This window comes from Penicillium vulpinum (assembly GCF_028829585.1).
Source record: "Penicillium vulpinum strain IBT 29486 chromosome Unknown utg000001l_segment0_segment0, whole genome shotgun sequence".
NCBI classification, from domain to species: Eukaryota; Fungi; Ascomycota; class Eurotiomycetes; order Eurotiales; family Aspergillaceae; genus Penicillium; species Penicillium vulpinum.
Genome location: NW_026643241.1, coordinates 3,347,409 through 3,369,704, shown reverse-complemented (window position 1 = coordinate 3,369,704; position 22,296 = coordinate 3,347,409). Strand labels below are relative to the sequence as shown.

At 45.4% G+C, this 22,296-nt stretch overlaps 5 protein-coding genes across 5 annotated transcripts; 2 read left to right on the top strand and 3 right to left on the bottom strand.

Moving 5' to 3' along the window:
• Positions 1 to 957: 957 nt before the first annotated feature.
• On the bottom strand, positions 958 to 1,776 carry N7479_001215 (alpha/beta hydrolase; the record flags this gene model as incomplete). The annotated part of the gene is made up of 2 exons (XM_057248912.1): positions 958 to 1,308; positions 1,366 to 1,776. The coding sequence occupies 2 exons, from the start codon at positions 1,774 to 1,776 to the stop codon at positions 958 to 960; spliced, it is 762 nt and encodes a 253-aa protein (XP_057113344.1).
• Positions 1,777 to 2,496: 720 nt separating this feature from the next.
• On the top strand, positions 2,497 to 3,506 carry N7479_001214 (putative integral membrane protein; the record flags this gene model as incomplete). Its single annotated transcript, XM_057248911.1, has 4 exons — positions 2,497 to 2,727; positions 2,807 to 3,030; positions 3,082 to 3,215; positions 3,277 to 3,506. 4 exons carry the CDS (start codon positions 2,497 to 2,499, stop codon positions 3,504 to 3,506), a joined length of 819 nt encoding a protein of 272 aa, XP_057113343.1.
• A 570-nt stretch (positions 3,507 to 4,076) lies between these two features.
• N7479_001213 (uncharacterized protein) lies at positions 4,077 to 4,804 on the top strand (the record flags this gene model as incomplete). The annotated part of the gene is made up of 2 exons (XM_057248910.1): positions 4,077 to 4,700; positions 4,757 to 4,804. The coding sequence occupies 2 exons, from the start codon at positions 4,077 to 4,079 to the stop codon at positions 4,802 to 4,804; spliced, it is 672 nt and encodes a 223-aa protein (XP_057113342.1).
• A 3,038-nt stretch (positions 4,805 to 7,842) lies between these two features.
• Positions 7,843 to 10,841, bottom strand: N7479_001212 (glycoside hydrolase family 95 protein; the record flags this gene model as incomplete). The annotated part of the gene is made up of 8 exons (XM_057248909.1): positions 7,843 to 8,543; positions 8,616 to 8,784; positions 8,842 to 9,142; positions 9,193 to 9,357; positions 9,430 to 10,143; positions 10,203 to 10,510; positions 10,568 to 10,650; positions 10,706 to 10,841. 8 exons carry the CDS (start codon positions 10,839 to 10,841, stop codon positions 7,843 to 7,845), a joined length of 2,577 nt encoding a protein of 858 aa, XP_057113341.1.
• A 7,390-nt stretch (positions 10,842 to 18,231) lies between these two features.
• N7479_001211 (uncharacterized protein) lies at positions 18,232 to 19,791 on the bottom strand (the record flags this gene model as incomplete). Its single annotated transcript, XM_057248908.1, has 6 exons — positions 18,232 to 18,551; positions 18,621 to 18,698; positions 18,760 to 18,950; positions 19,187 to 19,434; positions 19,508 to 19,573; positions 19,639 to 19,791. 6 exons carry the CDS (start codon positions 19,789 to 19,791, stop codon positions 18,232 to 18,234), a joined length of 1,056 nt encoding a protein of 351 aa, XP_057113340.1.
• Between the last annotated feature and the right edge of the window lie 2,505 nt (positions 19,792 to 22,296).

The following is a 22,296-nucleotide window of genomic DNA, read 5'->3' as shown; positions in this document are numbered from 1 at the left end:
CCTTAAGCTCTTCAATTGAGAAATGGCACCAATACCAGGTGAATCGTAAGAAAGGCGATAGGCAAGACCTACGATACGTCAGTATTGGGTCAAAAGTCAAACAAAGAAGTTTCTTGCGGTCGGTGACTAACAATTCTTTTCCTGGCTCGTATGATAGCTGTGTTCCTCTCCGTGTGTCGAATATAACGAGTTCGTTGAAGAACGCAAAAGACGAACACCAGCCAGAGCGTGATCGATCTATGCGCGTTATCGAACACCGATGAATACTGCATAGCTATAGCTGGTACATTTGGGTAAGCTATTTTGGTTTAACAAGCTCGGAAGCTTTCTCATGTGGTTGGTGCCAGGTTGGAGTTGGTTGTTGAGTGGGTAGAAGAGATGTTGCGTCTGAGCGGATATCGCGGGATTGTGTCGGTCGCAAAAAGTGGCCGTGATGGCATAATATTCCCAGCAACGAAGAGGTTGGGAGTCTATCGATCTTGCTTATCACCACCTCCGGTGTCTCTCTTTCTCTCTTAAGCTCCTAAGACCGAGGGAACTGTTCACGGCCAGCCTCGCCTCCTGGAGACCTACCTAGGTTGACGCATCAGATAAGCCGCCTCCCACGCTAGCGAGACACAATAGTATCCTATTGTATGGTTAAACCCCTGGGCAACCAAGAGGAGAAAAAAGAAGAGAAAAAGAACCGCTGCACTTGATTTCTACATAAACTGGGTTTATAACAAACGAAGGTTCCTCTCAATTGGAATGCCCGACTAGTCAACCTAACGGTACTGTCAACACTAGTATGTACGCCGTACAAGTAAGTACCTATGTGTAGTTGCTATGTCCAGATCAGACATGGATGTATAGGGGGTAATCCATTTTGGGTATAGTCTGTGGTCACACCGTCGACCCCAAAAAGCCACTAGCAACGACAACGTCTCCTCTTTGCAAAGTTAAATTCTGAATTGCGGTTTATATGAATTGGCCAATAATCCCCCGCATTAGTCCCACCGTCTCGTCGATTCGATTGGCAAACGGCGCGCAGTGACTAGACGCTATTTCCCTGATGATCCACGCCTTCTCTGTGGCGGCCATCATGCCAGATTGCGCTTCCTGTGGCACCGCAACATCCTCTGTAGTGACTATAAACGCCAAACGCCCCTGGAACGCCTCATCCGCCCAGGCCGGATGTGGCTGGGGTGAGGTGAAAGCCAAGGTGGAATGTGGTTCGACTGCTGCGACCAGAGACCTGGCCAAGTGGGGATCGACATCGGCCGCAAAGTTTCTAATAGGATCATCCACGATATTGAGATTCGCCGATGGCTGCAACAGGTCAGCAAGTTGATAGCCTTATATACGGGGGCGAAGGAGTCATATCACCTGATCGGGCAAGATCCAGGCGGGGAGGTTTCCGCCCTGAAGACCGGCACAACTGAGGCCTTCGGCCACGACAAAGGCACCCAGGAATATGAGCCCAATAACACCACCAGCATTTTCCTTTTGTGCCCGCTGCGATTTGGCTAGCCCGCTAGCGGCCGCAGAGCCGGGCATGCCGGCATAGGAGTGCATAAAAACCACAACATCTTTGCCCTCATCCTCGACCAGATACCGGAGAATCCCAGTAATAGCATCGGTGTCGGCCTGGCAATCGGTAACGAGTGGGTCCTTGGGGTCTAACGAGGGGTATCCCGCGTAGTGGACATCGTATCCAGCGACCCTCAGAGCGTAGATAAATGGCTGGTAGAACGCCGGAGTGATCCAGGCTCCAGGAACAAAGAGGATAGTGGTCATTGTGTCCGATATGTTCGGCTTGTCAAGAAACAAACCAGGTAAATGGTGGACAACACCCTAATATACTACTTACACTGGACCCAACAAGTGAACAACTACTCCGTACTACAATATTGGTACTAAGCATCTTGAGGTCGTCTCATTTCCACCTGCAGGGATGCACCTAGCATCCATGCAATTTCTGGTTTCGTTTACCAAAGCCAGGATTACACCGCCAATTAGCCATAAGGACGCGTAGTGTTCGAGGTCTGAGCTTAAATACTACCTAGGGGCTCAATCGCCATCCCAATTTGGACTGATAACCATACAGGGTATATTAACAGCACACTAATCCAGCCATGATTTACTTGTTCTGGTGTTATTAATTGCCCTCCGTCCCCAGTGTGTTCTCCAGTCTGTCCATGCCGTTATGGATCTCACCCCTCCGACCGGCATAGATCTGGATGCATCCCATCAGTCCGAGCTGTACACAAAGTATTCAGCTACTTATGGTCTAGCAGTAATTGCTGTAGCATTGCGCTTGCTATGTCGACTGAGGATCTCTAAAGTCCGATTATGGTGGGATGACTATATCATGTGTGTTGCATTGGTACAGAGTATCCCCTCCACGCACTGCACTCGAGTACATAATTTCTATAACATACCAGGATCTCTTTGTTTGATTGAGAATTACTGACTGTAGTTGCCGACTAGGCATTTGCCACAGGCAACTTCATCGACATGATACTCTGGGTAAATCGAGGTGTTGGCACCCATATCTATCCCTTAGGACTGACTGGCGTCTCACATTTCTATATCAATCTGTTCGTCTGCGAGATCCTCTACACGCTCTCTCTATGCTTCACCAAATACTCCATCCTGCTGTTCTTCTGGCGTATCTTCAATCTTACCAACATTCGCATTCCGATCTATATCATAGCATCCTTGATCACAGGCTGGGGCCTGGGTATAGTACGAATCCCGGAACCCTTACTTTCTTTTTTCATATCGTGCTATAAGCCAATGAACAAAGCTGATAAATATTCCACAGATCTTGACAACCATTTTCCAATGTGTGCCTGTCCAAGGACTGTGGGATTTCTCTATCACGGCACACTGCGGTGTGAACATCAACGACTTTTTCATCGGCAACGCAGTCCCAAACATCATCACAGATTGGGCTCTGTTGATTTTGCCCCTACCATATGTGTGGAAGATCCAGCAAAATACCACCCAAAAAATTGCGTTATGTGGAGCTTTTGCAATGGGAGGGTTGTATGTACTACCCTTTCTGCCCGGATACTTCCAGTATGCTAATTAGCGTAGCATTTGCATCATTTCAATCATTCGCTTAGTGGTCATGTTAGACTCGTACAAGACACCATCCGTCGATGTCACATGGGTTTTTATTGGCCCTTCCACTTGGACGGCCGTGGAGGCTAATATCGGCATTGTATCTGGTGAGATTCATTTTTTTACCTGTATAAATCCTATGTTATGCGATACTAACAAAATGCCAAGCCTGTCTCCCCTCGCTTGGACCCCTGATAAAATTAATCACTCGGAAGGCCAGTCTTGAGGAGACCAACGATGACACTTATAAGCTATCCAACTGGTATGGACGCTCATTAGTATCGGCAAAGAGCGGGGACCGCCTGGAATACAACGTCCACATGGCTGGAATTGGTGTGAGGACAAGTGTGGATGTGGAAACCTACCAACAATATCATGACAACATGTTTGAAGTGTGAAGAGTAAAAAAGGGTGATACCCGAGGAAGTTATCCCAAAGAAACAGCAATCTTGTCGAGGTACAGAAATTCATTCAATCATATCCAAGCCGAATACCACGTCAGTGTTAAATCATTAATGAAAGTTGGGACGGCATTTAAATTGGAATTTAGTGCTATGCCCGAAGTAGGCCTCCGCAAAGCCCACAAAGCCCAAAGCCCACCCCACCCCAACCCACTAATGGGCTGGGTTTTGGGCCCGGTCCTTAGGCCCACCGGTGGGCTATGGGCCCAATAAGCACTAAACAATACAAACATTCCGAAAAACGTGGCTTTTTTTTAATTACCCTATGTTTAGACCCCGTTTCTAGCCCTTATATTAGGGTAATATTTTATTAATTTAATTGATACGTAATTAAGGGTATCGGACTGCGCAGCTCGCTTATGTGCGCAGCTCGCATGTGAAATACGTTAACTAGTTAGTTAACTAACTAACTAACTAACCCACCTGTGGACCTGTTCCTGAGGTGTTCGTTGCCTGACCACCTGCTCCAACCTCCTTGGTGGAGACATAACTCCCAAAAAGAACACAATGGTTCCAACAAGCTGTCTATTGACAGACATAGATCCCTCTAGAATGAAGTTTATCAGGGAGATCACGCGCTCTGATGCATCTTCGATATTTGAGGTAGATCTAGATGGACAAAAGTATGCATTGAAGCTTTTCCACGATGACGGCGACCCTAAATATTCTAATCAGGGTCGTGATTTGAACCGATTTCGCTGCGAATCCAATGCATATCAGAAGCTTCTAGGCTCTGGCATCTGTGAGCGCGGCTTCGTTCCAAAATGCTACGGCTACATCGATCGAGTGGATCCGGCTGCATTCTATCCTGTTTTCCAACATTTCGCCTATAACAAGTTCAAGCCGAGAGCAATATTACTTGAAGATCTCCCAAATTCAGAGAGTTTAAACTGCGTGAACTACTCGGATGCTCTCTATCCTCAGGCAATCGAGGGTATGAAGGAGATACACAGGGCGGGCGTTCACCACCGAGACATCTATCCCAGAAACCTTCTCGTTGTTCATGGAAACCCCAATAGGCTGGTCTGGATTGGCTTTGATATTGCAATAACCTTCACAGACTTTGGACCTGAGGAGTTGGCCCGCTATGATCACGAAATTGCGCTTGTGGAGGGACTTGGGGACGCACTAGTAGGGGCTTCATTGCCCATACTGGAAGAGTTTGGCGTGCTGACTGGTGAACACAGAGAGATGACCAGGCCGAGGGTCTCCCTCCGAATACAAAATTTTATTGAGCATTCCAGCCACCAATTCTGCGCTCTCCGCCGATGTTCCGCCAGAGCTGTGCACGCTGAACCCTTTTCTTCACCAAAATCTCATTAGGCCCCGTGATCGAGTAGTTAGTCAATAACCGTCCGGTTAAGTCTCTGCATCTCTCGCCAACGAGGTTATTCTATCATTATCTTCCTCGTTGATCCTGGCTCCGTGCTTAAGTGGCAATTTTGCAATTTCCAAGTTTCCACAGATCGAGAGAGCTGAATGTAGTGGAGTATTACCATCACTATCTTGGCAGCTCGGATCAGAGACATCTTCCAAGAGGAGTGAGGAGTCTAGTCAGAGGCACACTCAGATAGAAGTATACCATGAACAGCAAAGTGTGTCTCTGGTTGCGCCCTTAGCCGCTCTGAAGCTCGAAAGAGGCGCCATAACCTGGAGAATTTTAAATCATCATGGGGTCCACTCTCCGGCCTGTTTGTGTTCTCTGATGCAGACGAATACCAACCAGCCATGGCTGGTGTATTTTAATAATAGGTTCATTGGACAGGCAGTTGCTATCTCTATCTTGGACATTTAGACTGACCCCTCAGTCAAGCAGCAGCTGCAATTTTTCACAGCTGATCTCCCACCGTATCCCTTCAATAGCCTAGTAGAGTACGGTGTGTCCCTTGCAATTGCGGGTATCTGTCTTCGCGCCATCTCCCAGAACCCCTGCTAGGCACCATCATGTATCAAGTTTCCACAAAACTCAAGGACGCGTTCCTCCCCATATACTAAACTGCAATTGTCCTACTTCCCTATGTGATATTGGCGGTCGTAATGGTATATACAAGCTGCGCACCCGAGGAACATGCGCCGATCCATCTGTGAGCTCGAGATCGTGCAACATGCTCGCCTGGTAGTCTCCAGCAATGTGGCGAGTATGTCGATGGATTTGTATAGGCCGAAGTATGCTCTCAGAAACCCAATTCCATTGCTCCTTTTAATACCATCAACTGAGCGACGAACTCCGTGCCGATTATAAGTGTCCGCTCTGCGTTTAAGAAGGGAAGTCCTGATTTTGGAATATGAGCACTCCCAACGTGTTCCTATTCTACAAAAACTAGTCAGATAGGCAAGTTCCTACAATCTCAGTGCTGTCCTCAATAGCGTCTTGGAAGTGGGAACAATAGCTGACGCTGGATTTCAAGAGATGTATATGATCCTGGATCATGTTAAAGAATATCATACCAGCCGCTAAACAAAATGTTAGGATGCTGACAAAAGAGCATTTAACCTCAGAAGTTATCATTATGATCTTTGATAGAACTGATACACCCTGGTCCCGCTAGTATCAACCCTCCACCATCTCCTACAATGACATTGATGTACCGCAAGCTTCAAGATGAGGTGTGGACTGTGATGCCCACACTGGACTCTCGACTTGCTATTTCTAAAATTGATACGTCGCTATTTCTCAAGGCATATGTCAAACAAGGCCTCCGAATCTCATGTCTTAGTTGAATGCGACTACCTCGAACTGTCCCTAGGAATGGATGGAGTTTTGGAGGGGACTATCTGCCGGCTGGACTAAGCTGACTGTCTTTACGTTCTTTATATAGTGATTCAGGATGTGAGTCACCGTTTGCAGACGATTGTTAGCAATGGTCCACTGTATTTTCTCTACGATGAGGGTGGCTTTCCCTTTTATGCTACCTACAAACTAGCGCGATAGTGAGTAGATGACGACCAAAAGCGAGGGATGTTATCTCATTTCCATTTATTTTTAAAGGGAGCGCGCCAGTGTGTTAGACCTAAGTGAAGTCTACTAGGATTGAGTATATACACTAGGGTTGGATATATATATTAATGCTGATATTTGTATAATCTATCTCTCATAGCACTGAAAATTGTGATATCCATGTTTGTTAGAAAAGTTAACTCAGTAACATATTGAAAAGGGTCTCAAGACACGGGGGGCAATTACTGTAATACTGGATGATGCTAGTCATGTTTAAATTAGTTTGGCAACATACTGACCGCATCTCAATCAAGATTCTCTTAGATATACATATCTAGTTTGTACAGTCATACTTTGACCAAATTCGTCAGGGTTCGGGTGGACATACAGGAGACTTTGCAAATAAATCCGAACCATCGAGGCTGCAGGCCAACTGGAAACGAGACATGATCTATCCCATGATCTAGAAACTGCTCTGTTTCCCCCGTCTCGCATCGTTCATGCCCTGTACCAGTTTTATGTCCATTTCATATATAAAATATGATAATCGTGGCGCATGTGTCTACAGATTATCATGTATGTAATATGTCCCACACTAGGTATCACAATCTGTTATCGAATCAACTTGAACAAATCTTGGATGGGGCTGAAAGCGGGTATGCGTGATGGGGTGCACAGACTTCTTTCCCCACGTTACCAGTAGCCTAAACCATGCCAAGCACACAGACCCGCTTGACACGGCTATGGCGTGGCCCAAGGAATGGACCTCCAACACGTTTAAATAGACATCGGGGCATTTGACTAGGAAATGCACAGCATTGGGGCTCCTATAGTGCCAAGGCTATACAGTGACAACGTCTACTGACCCCTTGCTTACGTTAATTTGTTGTAGCAATCAATATCACAAGTGGGGCCGAACCCTTTCTTAGCCCCTAGGGTGATCCTTCAACCCCTTAAAGAATACGGAGCCTCCCGGTTCTCTTGGTGATTTGATAGGGTCAGCTGCGTTTATTTTCTGCCCAGAGCTCATTCCAAATCGCTGGTTTCACTGTCCTTAGCCAACTGAAGGTCACCTAGGGAAGATATCAATGCAATCATCCATACCCACAATCAACTTTCTGACTAGGTCCAGATGTTAAATCTTTCTATTACAGGGTATCTCCTATTGTAAGATGATCCAAGGGACACTTCAATTGTTGCATCTCATCTATTTCATCTAAGCTCCATGTGTCGCTAGCTCGAAGAGCTGTCTACGCTATGAGTGAGTCGGTATCTTGCCTACATCGATATGCCACGAGAAGTGGTCCAACCACAGACATCTCAACCTGCCCAGGTCTAATGCTGCGCCAGAATACCACCGTCCCGGTCGTACACCACTAAAGGCAGCGAGCGGCCGTCTATAGTCGCTTCCGTCACTTTACCGTTGCCATCCCATTTGAAGGTGATACTTCCACCTCCACGAACCTTCAAACCCATAACAGAACCAGATCCCCATGCAGATGGGATGGCAGGACCCAAAATGACTTTGTGAGCGCTGGTATCACCAAATGACTGTGGTATATCAGTCGCCAGCATTGCGAGTGCAGCACCCGCAATGCCAAAGTTGGCGTCTATCTGGAAAGGCGTCGAGAGGTAGAAGGGCGGTTGGGATGATGTAGAGCCGGATAAACCATTTGGTGCAAAGTTCATGTCAATACTGTACTTCAGCTCCATGTATCTGTTCTCGCGAAATGAGACCCAGTCAGCTTTAAGTTTCAGATGTGGGGAGAGAACGCGAGCTCGGATCATGAAAGTGGATACTAACGCCTGATCTGTATTATTTAGCGCCGCCCAGCACGCAGAACGCCATACTTTCTCCCATCCGGTGTTGGAATCTGCGGTTCCATTACCGCGAGAATAAAGGGTGGTAGTGACAGCATCTATGATCGTTTGGTTGTCGCCGTGCACGCCGGAAATGGCGTACCCCGGGTACCATCCATAGAGCTCAGACAGATGACGGTGAGTATCGTTTTTTTGATCCATCTCCAGCTTCCACTCTATATCCCATATTAGTATGTGTCCTAGTCTAATATACTAGACATCTTGAACGTTCCAAAAGATCTGCATACCTTGAATCTGACCCCATGAGCCCACGTGAACCCCGCTGTCGATACTTTGATACGCCTTCTTCACGCTCTGAAGGAAACCCTCACTTTCATCACCCGAAGCCTCCCAATCCATGATGATATGATCGAAGAGTTCCCAAATGAGCTGTTGCCAGTGGGCACAACCAAAGGTCTGGAATAGGGAAATTAGCAAAATACTAGCCGATAGAGACACTGGAACGTATCCTACAGTGGAACCATGCTCTGGTGAGTTGCAAGGAATAGCAACCAACGATCCGTCTTTGAAATATTCATCTGTTGTTAGCATTGACAGCCAGTATTGTGCCACCCCCTTGATCATCGGGTATCCCGTAGAACGGTACCATTCAAGGTCCCGGGAATAGTCATATCGATCCCAGACATGTTTCACTATGTCGGAGAATTTGATTAGTAAAGTAATCAGCATTTCATCAGGTGGGGCCAAGAAGTATTTCTTACTCATCCATGCAGCAGATGCTGGGTAGTTCGACCAAGAAGCATCATTCTCTTGCCTAATTATGTGTTAGAAGAAGTATAGCACGAGATCCATCCTTCTACTCACGCCGTATGCCCGAATATGTTCACGTTGGTGTGTGTAACCCAGCCATCTGCGCCGTAGAAGAGCTTTGCGCTCTCAGTACCTCGTGGGACCCAAGTATTTTCCATGTGATCCCATAAAGGGCCCATTAGGTCTCCTAATCCCATCATTTCGGTGTGCCAATGGTTCCTAGCAAAATGTCAGATAAATGTAGCTGCGATATTCCATAAGAAAAGTATTTGAAGTAAGGAGATCCTATACATTTGTAGATTTACATTGATATGGTAATCCGCGCTCCATGGACGAGCCATGTCAGGGGCCCAATTGCCTTGCAGATTAGGGGGAAGCGACCCTGGTCTCGAGGACGCAATAAATAGGTACTTTGCGTAATCTATAATCAACCCTTCAACGAATGGATCTCCTTCTGAGGTTGAATAACCATTTATCAATGTAGTTGTATCGACCTCGGCGGAATCCTTTGGATCTGGAAGATTCAAGGTGAATTTGTGCATCCATGACTGGTGGTCGGTTATGTGGGTCTTGAGGAGGGATTGGTAGGACTCCTTAGATGCCGCCTGGACAGTTGACAGAATATTGGGATACGGATCCGGTCCTTTAAAGGAGTATTTGTCTACGCTGTTGCCCTTTGTCTGGTCATAGTTGGTACCAGTACCGACAAGAAGCAATAGCGACTTCGCAGTACTTCCGGTGACCACAATCTCATTTGACGAGGTGCAGGTAGTTGATGAGGGTGTGACAACTTCAACATGCGCATCAAATATCATGCCGATATCCCCCTGGTTAGTATTTGCCTGTGTCTGGCCATGAAGCCGTATACTGTCCGAGGAGCACGAAGTCTTGGAAGGCGGTGTCGTTCGAGCCTGATCTTTGAAGCCGATCGTCACATCTGGCAACACATCAGAAGCCTCGATATAGTAGACGCAGACCTTTGCTGGATACGAGCAGAATTGAATCCTATAGCACTGTTAAAAATGATCAGTTGAACAAGCGTGAACATCGCAAAGGGGTATTACGTTTCAAAGTCCACTCCATTTGAATTGTAAGTGACCTCATGAATGGCGGTATCAAGATCTAGGGAGCGCCTATAAGATGTGATATTCTGGGTGCCAGAAATACTGACGGTGAGCTGTCCTAAGATCTCATATGATCCATAATCGACGTCACTACCATACAAGGCAGATTCATCTACAGTAGAGTAAGTAAAGGATGACGCTCTCCAATATTCAGGCGACTTGCCTCCAGTCCCATCCTTAAAGATTGAATCCCGAATCCCTGGTAGATACTCCGCTAGCGAAGATTTGGGGTTCCCGCCAACATAGCTCTGTCCGCTTCAGAATCAATTTCTACTTCGTCGCAAGAATAATTGTGAGATGCAAACCTTGTTCGCAAATGGGCCACCTGACCACAGGCTGTCATGATTGAAGTATACGATATCCTTTCCTGCGATACCCAATGGCATGGCTGCCAGGAATCAGTCTAAGGCGACTGAGGAACGAGGATAAACGAAGAAACACACCTCCCTGTTTCCCATTTCCCAGGGGATACGCTGTCATCTCAATGTTTGACGCATCAGCAGGCTCAGTTGACCACATCTGCTTTGCCGCAGTACCAACTGCATTTGTACAGAGAACCGCAATGATGGAGATTAACATGATGCAATGATAATCTGGAGTCCGGGCGCTCGTGATGTTCTGTTCTCGAGCAGTAAATAAATAGCACAAGGAAGATTAATTCAAGATGTTCTTGGGGTTCAAGTCATTAAATTGGCAGTAACTGCGCTCATATTTCTCCTGCTTGGTACTATTGTGTGGCCATCCGTAACAGCCGATCGCAATATTGATAATGCAACACCGAATTACCCTCATAGCGGAGAAGGTTACATGAAGATTGTGGATTCTGTGGCTGAGGTTCCAACTCTTTATCTATTTCGAAATCGACAGATTGTTCATGGAAACTAGATTCCCCGCAGCTCGGAGTATTTATAAGATGCCCCTTTAGGTATCTCCCTTGCGGTGTTTCCCGCTGTTTTACCCCTCTCCTCATGTCAGGGGAACAAGACCAGCATAGCACGGTGTAATCTTGAGAGTTGCAGGATGTGACACCACGTTCGCCACGTCGATGCGACATAAATTGGTCCTGCATTGTTGTTTGACCAAAGATGACTGGCGGCCTCTTGGTTTCGTGAGTTTTCCTCGAAGAACAATTCGCATACCGATCGGGGCCAAAATCTGTTCGACTTGTTGATCGACCAATGAAAAGCTTCAAGTATCTCTTGCCGTCGCATTCGCCGGAAAACAGCGTGATAAAGACTCTCATCGGATGCTGAAATGCCAAATGCGGCCTGTAATTGATTAGAGGAAGTGAAGCTTCAAAATGTGCAATACTATCAAAATTCAAAAACACGAATCCACAGCATGGTGAGTTAACCAGATGTAAGCGCGTTGTTGTTGGGGTCATGATGGGCTTGGGGAATTCCTCAATGCAAAATGCAAACAACATCTATTTGGGTGCCTCAGGCTATCGGATTCTGTCCGACTACTCCGTATGGTGGAAATGTATGGGTCCAATCAATGGTCTTCAACTCTCTGTATTGCTGTATTGACTTCCTGGCAATTTATACTGTCCTGATTACATAAGAAATATTACTGCATACTTAGGATTAATAAATCCTCCGGTATCCTGGTGTATCTGCGCCGACACACCCCCTCAGCGGTCCCAGTATGCTTGCTGAGATCGCTGTATCATCTTGTAATTCCTAGTCTATAAGATGGCCTATATCAACCATGTTGAGCAGTCGCACGAAGCTCTTATGCTTTTGCCGAGTGAGCAATTTGGTGAGGCCATCAGCAACCATGCTTGCTGTAGGCACCCAGCGCACCCGTATTCGACCCTGTTGGACTTCCTGGCGGAGCCAATAGTAGTGAATATCGATATATCGAAGCTTCGTTTCAAAAGCTGTGTCCTCGCTTGTCAATAAGCTGATAGTCCTCTCGTTATTACAGTCGATTGTCAGGTGGTGTAACGGAGTAAAGGCGAGGTTTTAAAGCAATCGGCGCCACTATTGGAGCTGCTTTCCTGCCTCCGATAGGCCGAGTAGCTCTGCTTCTGTGGTTAACGTTGTCACTGTGGGTTGCTTGCTTACTTTCCAGTCAATTAGACCGCCGTATACTTAACAGATATACCCAGCTGAGCTTTTTCTATCCGGGTGGTCTCTATACGAAGCGTCACTTACAAACTGCACCGAGTCGGTCCCAGTATTGGCTGTTCCGTACTCAATCGCTAGGTTCCGGGTGGAGTAGAGGTAGGTAATAACTCGATCAGCTGCTTACTGGTGCTGTAGACCGGGGTTCGTGAGAAATTGCGCGAGCTTCGCGGTCGCCTTTGCAGCGTCGGGCCTAGTGATAATAGTGGTATACCCTGCTAAGCCTACCTTTTGCTGGTATAGCAGGATTTCCTTTGGCGTTGCTACCCCCTAAAAAGGGGTCAATTCCTTAACCGGCAGTGGAGTATAGACTGGTGCCCTTTCTATTAAGTGATATCGGGTAGCAATACTTATTATATAGCTATCTTAATATAACTAGAGCTTCTTTTATTACCGGTCTCGAATAATTCGTATATTTAGGAACTATACTGCTTCTCTATAATCGGTCAGTTCCCAGTGTACTTCGAGATCTCGCTCTAATTGCTGTACCTACGCCTTTGTATTGGTATAACTAGCGATTAGGATATTATCTATATAGAAGAAAACCAGTAGTCCTTTTCCTATAAAAACGCATAGGTCTTCTGGCACTTACTGTAGACCTAGCTTGCGGAGCACGCTTACTGCTTCTTGCTGCCAAAGTCGTGGTAAAATCCGTAGACCGTATAGCGCGCGACGTAACTTCCAGCATTTACCTAGGTTTTGAAATCCCTCAGGTATATACGTATACATCTCTTAGTCTAACTTACTGTTTAGGAACGCGGTGACAGTATCTCTCTGTCTTAGGTCAAGATCAAAGGTAGCAACTAAGGCAAAAATCATCCTCGCTGTCCTTACTGCTAGTGTAGCAGCTCTCTTTTCCTCGTAAGAGATAGTTTTAAGGTCTCCGCGCACACAGATATAGGCCTTAAGCTTCAAAAGGTACCCGTCCTGGTCAAATTTGTATAAGAACACCTATAAAAGAGGGAGAATCTACTTCCCTCGGTCTCTTGGTTTCTTAATAACCTTAAAAGTCCCCTTTTCAGAGAGGGAGTTGATCTCCTTCCTTATCGCTGCGAGAAAACCTTCCTAAAATAGGTGGTTTATTATATCCTTCCAGTATTTTGGCGGTGGTAGGAGGTCGTCTCGGTAGCGGCGAGTGTCTGGTTTCTCAGCGTATAAGCCAGCGGCAAAAGTATAGAGTAGCGCCGGCGGTTCCACTTCTTAGGTAGTGCTTATCGCGTAGGCGAAGTCTTTTTCCTACCTTACTTAACGTCTACACCTACCACTGAGTATATTGCTGGTATCTATATCTCCGATTATCTCTCTTCTCGGAGCCAGTAGCTCTGCCTAAAGTTACTTCTCTAGTTCGTCTTCAGTGGTTTTAAGATCCGCTTCTTCTTACTGGATCTAGTCCCTTTGATCTCCCTCGGTATCCACCCCCTAACCAGAGCCAGTATACCTCTCTTACTCCTGCGGTGGGGTAATTGGTAGTGGTAGTAGGGGCTGTTCAATCGGAAAGGAACCTAGTAGTGCTTATAGTGGAGGGTCTAGGGTCGGCCAATATAACCTATTACCTACCCCCTGGACTAGGGTAGTCCCTCGTTAGTTAACTGTTATCTTTTAGACCTCTGCTTATTGCGGAACCTCCTCTTACTGCTGTACTTACTGAGGCTCCTGTGCTTCCTGTAGATCCTAAGTCCTCTCTTCTATTGTACTAGTCTCCTCTTAACTAGTAATTTAGTGGTTTATCACCTATACGACCTCCTTAACGGTGAGTTCCTATAGTCCCGTTATAGCTGGTAGTAGGATAGGCTGATATTTCTTATAATCAGGGGTATATTTTCGTGTCTCGTCAATAACTGTATCCCTGATATACCTCACTTTCCCACTATATAGGAACTAGATCTTCTAGATATTCGAGGTAAGGTATCCCACCACGAAGCCAATCTCTATATATAGGTTTATCTTATCGGACTATACTTACTTCTCAATCCTACAGTACACTAAGCTTCTATATAACCTAATATTTAATAGGTTTATCCTCGGCGCCTATAGTGCGACTTCCTTCCTCACTTCCTCCTATAGTACTACCTACCGATTCTCGGCGGCGATATACGTTAGTGTACAATTTAATAACTATACAGCGGCGCTTACGAACTCCGGCTATAGCTCCTTTAGGAGGTTCCCTTCGAGGGCGAGTATACGTATCCGGGTGATAATCATTCCACCTAATCTCTTAGTATACCTATTTATCTCTGAGTACCCTAGGGGGGAGTGATATATCAGGATACTATCGCTTATAAGACTATACTCCGCTGCTCTACCAGCTGCTGCTTTATTGTCGTAGTAGAAGGCCTTAATTGGCAGCTTCCACTGATTTCTTATAAGTTATACAAACTAGTTGATGGCCAATTGATATTTAGGTTTCACTTCGTGAGTCATGATCCAGTGGAATCTCGGTCCTTCTAGGTAGAAGTAGGATATCCAGCGGTGCTTATTGTAGGCTGGCTGCAGCTGAATTAGGTCGAAATACACCCTTCCAAAACGTCCAAAGGTACGTCTAACTTATCGTCTTAAAATCTGCCTCGGAGCACTTCCTATCTTATAGGTCTGATATAGAGATTCTTACTCTGTGCTTACTCCTCCTTTATCGTTAAGAACAACGCCGTCTACTATAGTAGCAAGCTTTGCTACAGTCCGCGGTTGAATATATACTAGGCGTCGGTGCTAAATTTTAGAGGAAGCCCTTGATTCCTGTAGCTTCACTGATTTCCGTTATACTTGCTGCACAGTATATACTTGTTGTGGCGGAGCCTCGCCTGGCTTATCAAAGATCCAGAGATTGAATTGATCCTATAGGTTCACACAGACAACAGGTCTATTATTTAGGTCCCGTATACAGTTTGTACGTTAGTACTAGAGGCCGCCTTTCTTCTTTAGTATCGCGTACAACACGAGACTCGTATAGAAACTTGGTGAGTATAGAGCGTCGCTTAAGGTGATCTCTATCCTTCCCTTTACCGGGTGTCTCCCTAAAAGTCTGACTTTACCTCTCCCTAGCACCTACGTAGTACTATCTCCGGTTATTAGGTCAATTATATTAGGTGTGAAGTCGACGAATAGGGCTCAGTTATTGCAGATATACGCACTTGATCCGGTATCAAGAATCTACCGGTCACGGAGGGAGGGCTCGCCTACCTTTACCACAGAGAGTATATACTTACTAATCTATATAGCTTTACTTAGCTTACTTCGAAAAGTGGTTGTAAAGCTGACTTAGTTGGTAGATTCGGCTGGTTTTTCCTATACTTACTAAGCTTACTAAGCTTCAGCTATCACTTTATCTATCTATTGCTTCTAAGCGTAGTCCTTTCCTAACTTCTTCTTTACTTTCTCTAGTTTCCCTTCGTTTAGGGTATACCCTTCTGGCCGAATCGCTTCGTTTAGGAGCCAGTAAGTAGCAACTTTATACTTCGGGTGTGAGCTACTATAAGGGCAGTGTCTCTTCTTAAACAGAAGCTTCTCTTACTTTGTTTCCGGTTTCGCCTCTTAGTGACCTTACTAGGTCGAGAAAGCGCCTTTTGGAGGAGTGGTTGATAACACTACCTATACTCCTATCTCGCGATTTATCGCGCGGAATGATTCAAGGAGATCTCGGGTATTATACACCTTCTTTTCTATCACTATTTCCTGGTATTTGCCTTGCCACTATATAGGTAGAACTTCTTTCACAGCGTATAGGAAGTCCCTATTGGTATCTCCGTCCTTAATACTAAGACTAACCGCTTACTCCCTTAGCGAGTTCCACTTTTGAAGCCACTTATCGATATCTCTAGTCGGCTTCTATATTGCAAACACTTTCTAACTTATTCGGATTTCCTCCTTATACGCGGTCGATCGAGCGAACCGAGACTTCAGATATATAAGTCTATTATACAGTGTACGATATATAATCAGTGCGAGGTGGTGTACTGGGTCAAGATAGGTGAGGATATATTTATTTATATCACTCAGTCCCTTTGCTTACTTCTCCTATCGAGTATAGCTCATTTTATATATGTCTGCTTAGTCTCTCCATTTCCTTCGATCTGTTTCGGTGCCCTCTTTAGGATATTCTGGTTGTACCGGTTCCTTTAGAGTATTAGGTCGTTCAGTTGACGGGGTATCCGGGTTGCAGTGATCCCAGACATTTTTTTATATTGCGTATAGCTGCACCTTCGCAAACCAGGTGAGCTATTGCGGTGTATCCTTCAGTTTATCGCCCTTCATAGCGGAGAGAATCGATGCTGTTTCCATTGCTGGATACTGTGTTGTTTTGATGTGAAACAAGGGATGACTTTCTGCGGAGTGGCTTCGTGGAGGTTTATAAGACAGTTTCTAGCAAGTTGCTAGGTACTATATACCGATATAGTAGTCTTATTCAGTGCGAACCGGGCTCATAACTGTCCGACTACTCCGTATGGTGGAAATGTATAGGTCCAATCAATGGTCTTCAACTCTCTGTATTGCTGTATTGACTTCCTGGCAATTTATACTGTCCTGATTACATAAGAAATATTACTGCATACTTAGGATTAATAAATCCTCCGGTATCCTGGTGTATCTGCGCCGACAGATTCTCTATAATGTATTTCACATGCGAGCGGCCACCGCAAGTGAGCCACCATGTCTAAAACACATGGTAAATGCGATAGATTACAACTTAATATCTTAAACAGCGGTGGCCCTCGGGAACTTTTACTTTTAGCCTAACGGGTTTTATATGATATCTAGTCACTTTAGGGAGGCGAGGCTAGAGAAAATTAATGATTTGGCGACTGAGATATATACATATTTCTAGAGTCTGGCGACATAACCTTCGATGCCGCGATGATGTAAGTGTTCTATTTCTTCAAAATTGGTATATGCCATTTAAAGTGCGTATCGATACCTATCTACTGATGGTAAAAATTAAATAAAGTTATGGTGGTTAAATGATAGAGCTGTACTCTATCGCATTTACTATATGAAGGTTTCAGAGATGCCTCGCTTATGGTGGCGGCTCGCATGTGAAATACGTGTTTTCTGATAGAGGAAAGAGGGTCCTATCCACCTTAGGCAGTACGGCTGCCTCAATGCATTTCTATCTCGTATCTGCAGTCCGATCAACCCCTGCCCTGGGAAAGTCGCAGCCCTTCACTGCCAGCTATGTCCGCTTTGTTGCATACACCCTTTTTCCACGCGATGCACGGTGGTCTGAATTTCTATCACATTATCAAGAGCAGTCTTCGGGATGGAACTCCCTGCACGACAGGATAACCTGCATCCCGCTATCGAAGATTCAATGCGCATCGGTGATACCATAGGTCTCTTGCTTGCAGAACCGGGTTATGAGGGAAGTCTTGGCACGCGAGAGACAGAAATCAGTCCACCCATGACCGATACAACGGTGGCTCCCATCTTACGGTTTAAGAGACCAGACGTTGGATAATTATTTGACTACAAACATATTTCTAATCTGATCGATGAAACATAGCATGGACCGATGATTTGAATTCTCCAGAGCCGCATTCTCGATCCCCCCGACCTGGGTTGAATCTGAATCTATATCATATGTACATGAATCACTTGGCGTTCGCTAGGAACCCGAAATCGTATCCGGTGCCAACTCAGATTCTTGGCATTGCATCGCTTGGCTCAGCCACCATGATGCGAGGCCCCCAATTATTACCAATTTAACGCCCGGGCAGATCTAACTAGGTGGAGGATCAGGCCCGGGGCCCAAACATCAAGCAATTTCGGCATTTCGGTGTATTTTTGACCGGATGAAACTTTTGGAATTAAATTATAGAATATATAAGAATTGAAAAAATTTGTAACAATTAACAGCTCATCACATGTGTCTTCACGTTGTAGTCTCCCTTCGCATGGATAATGCGCTCTTGGCTCTCATTAACACTATCCTGCAAAATTGTCGTCCCCATTCCGAAACTGATCCTGTTTTTCTTGGCAGCTGCGGGCTCATTCCCTTTCACATTGCGAAGCTCATGCGATTCATCGCTGTTTGATGCCTTGTCTCCGGCATTTGTGCTTGAGCCGAATCGACAAAAGAGAGGCAATGGTCGGAGTGAGGACAGAGAGCCTGCGACAAGGCCCAAATTGAACTCAATGGCCATCCAGTACAAGGATGATGCCGAATCATCTGTGAATGACAGTCAGTTTAAGCCAGGCGCCGAATAAAGCACAGGAACTTGAGGTAGGGTATGCTTACAGGTAAGGTCTGTAGTGCCATTGCGGAGATAATCCAACGTACTGAAGCGAACGACTGGAGAAATGCATGCGATTATACCTGGGACCGAAATAAGTATTTGTCAAACTCGAATATGCAACAATAGTGGGTGTGTACATACCCGATCCAAAAATTGCCACCAAAGCAATGATCTTTCGCGTAGGCATCTGTAGTCTGCATAGAATAGCCATTGGGGCTAGCAGGATGATGACATCACACACGAAGATAAGAACCGCCTGGTATAGTGTGATCTGGAACAGTTTGTATTGGGTAAAACATGTCGGATTTTTGACAGATAGGTCATAAGAAGCACTGCCATCCTGCTGATTAGTGTGTGTTGGTAGACGCTGCTAGGGTCGGGGCTTTTTTGTACCTCGGAGGGTTGCATTGAAAGGCTAAAACGAAAGAACCGGATACCGAGAATAGGACTTGAAAGACAATCATGCTCATAGTAAGACGATTCATCCAGGCTAAACATGGAGGGGGTTGCAGTCAGCGCCGGACCATGGTAGGCCATTGGGAATTCTTCAAGTTAGCGAAAGACTTACGTTTCACGAAGATCCGTCGTAAAAATACCAGCAAGCTGATCTTCACTGCTAACGAGGTGTAGAGGTACAGGCACATCGCGACGTAATAGAGCTATCCCTAGGTCAGCGATATATTCGGCAAGGAGCAACTGTGTCAATGCTACCTTGAGCCACATTTCTCGACTTTCAGGAGATACACTGGTGAAATGCAGGCCTTCTCCATAATATACGATTGCGATTCCCACCCCGTTAAACGTTTGCGTGAATACCTGTTAATCAACTCAGTTAATCTTCTTCACAAGTGGTCTATAGTGTGCAATCAAAGCCGAGACTGGGACATACCAATGCGATGCAGACGGCGATATCGTCCACTCCAAACACATTGACGATGAATGCTCTTGTATAAAGCTGTAGGTATAATCAGCTCATGTACCATACTCTACCGGATTTCTCGTATTCGACGAGGGCCTTACTCTTAAGCTGCAGACAACCATGGAAAGTATTCCTGTGCTAATAATCAGACCATAGATGAGCGACTGCAGGTACCGTTCATCTGCTGTCGGGGGTGGTATGGCAATCGCCAGCTCGGCAATGGTGGTAGACACCTCGGAACTTGAGTTGGACATTGTAGCGATTAGAAGAGTCGGGGGCCTTTTCAGGTAGTGACTACAAAGAGCATTACAAGTTAAAAATCAGGAGATGCGAATATCTGGGTCAGAAACTGGGCGAAGCGTGTTTTATGACCTAGAAAAAAAAAGAAGAAAATCTGTATTGTGACTCGTATCCTGCAAGTTTCGTGTACTTTTGTGCATAACCCTCAGACCGCATGCGCAGATCAATGAATTACATGTCGACTCATCCTATTGTTAACTTGTTTTAGACAATTTAAGCCGCCGATCCTTATTTGCCTCTGTATAATCTCCAATGATTTAGGTGAGATTCACCTATTCTAGGCTAAGTATAGCCGTTAGCTCAGTGGGGTTGAATGTGGGGGATCCCGTCCCGTCCAACCACCAAATAGGAGATCGCCCAAACCGTTTAGTATCTATTGGATACGTCCTAAGGGAGGTAATAACTCATATCAGTGGCTGCAAATTAAGATGTTTCCGATGTGAGCTATGGACTGTCGACCTCTGGAGTCAGGGGACAGTGCCAAACTAAGAAGCTAAGTCACTTAATGGTCGTAGTACCTAGTCACCTACTGAGGTAATCTGTAATAACGACATCGGGAACTAATTCAAGACGCAGGTGCAACTGTGCAACTTCATCGGACCAGGGGTTTTCTCACGCACCTGCTCTGAGCGTTCTGGGGTTCCATAACGCCACATTCGATCTGGCGTTGCGTACATCTTCGGCAAAACTTTTGAGATTGACACATTGTGAGAAATCAGGAGGTTGTAAGTTCTATAAAATAGTTATCGATTCTCCTACATAATTGCTTGCCACTGCGTTTGGGATAATTTAGCTTCGGCTTGAACCTGATGTGTTCCTGTCGCTTTTACATGGCGCTAGCTATATTTGAGGAAAATTTCTCCTTTTTCCGCGCTCAAAATTCATAGCACTCCATCATCAAAATGGTTGGCTTCCACCATCTTCGCTGTTCACTTTATCAGCTCGATGTGGACGAATCACAACCACAAAAGTACTACATTTTACCGTTAATTTCTCTTTATGCAAGACCTTTCTCCTCTGGTGTCTGGACTTGAGACTCTGAAACTGAATGCATCTCGATCGGAGCCGTCAAATCCGCCCGCTATCAGACCTATCCCTCAGTAACATATGAGAAAAGGTGGATCCTTTTCCATCGGAGGTGCTTTGAATTTGTCAAAGAAGTTTCATACACACAACTTTATCTCCTAAATGATGTGGTTGAGCCAACTTTTCTCAAACGATCGTCGCCCCCTAATAGCAACCATGGTGCTTTCTCTTTACCCGTACCTTTGCTTCCCTGCACTTTTACTAATTCTTTTGATAAATTACCATCCGAAATCCAAAACATGATACTCGAATACGATGTCGGACATTTGCTATTTGTGATGAGAACAACATCCCAAATAGCCATGCAGCGTCAGGATCTCAAGACCGTACCCAAGCAGAGATTCAACCAGGGGATATTGACTATGAAGAGCGATGTACTAAAGATTCATTCAATTGATATTGGTGGCAGGATCTATATCAGTAATCCCTCCGATTCAACTGGCTTGATCCCAACACAACAACAAGCCAGGACTATAAGCTGAATGCAAGCGGCTATCTTGCAGTCAAAAGTGATGGCTTTGGAGTGATCGACATTGCGTTCAGTGAAACAGACGCTGGGCCTGAAGGGATTCTCCATAATCGCAATCGCATTGGCTGGCGAATCCAGTATGAGGTATCTATCATCCGATATGCTGATGTACGTCGGCTTCAAATTATCCGCGATGTAAGCTATCCAATTCCCTAATCCCATCAGATATAATCCGTACTCCGTACTCCGTGGACTAATATGTCACAGGCTTGGAAACGCCGCGCCATTGTTCCGTTGAATCGAATTAGAGCAGAAGAACCATATTTTCATGCGCGACCATTTCTCCCGCGAAACTCTTAGGTTGATTCTAGCTTCGTAGTAGAATCAGAACTCACTACAATCTATTTTCATATTTCACTCGCTTGACTTATATTCCATTTGATACGAGGAAGAATATTGCATTCGACATTGATCCTAGCCGGTTCGGAATCGATCATATCACAACCAACCATCCAGAACCACCGGAACAAAGGACGACGGTCTAATTTCTAGAACCTCCAACGAAATTAAAATATATCCTCTGCGGTGTTTCAACTGGGGATATTCATCCTTCCAAATATCCATTCTTCCAGGTATACTGAACTTGCTCCATATACTTAATATAAACTATCACTAAATTTACTTAGTTCATGATTGACGGTCGCTGGCAACCGCCCCTCCCACAACGCTGCATTGCTCTGGCAGAGCCCATCTTAGTTCAGAATATCTTAGGGATTTGGTGGGGTGAGGTCTTCCCATTCATCCCTAACCATATTGGTATTGTTGTGGCAAATCATCAAAAACACGGTACCAAACAAGTCTTTACTAAAGAACTTGACAATGTCAAATATAAATTCATAGTTTA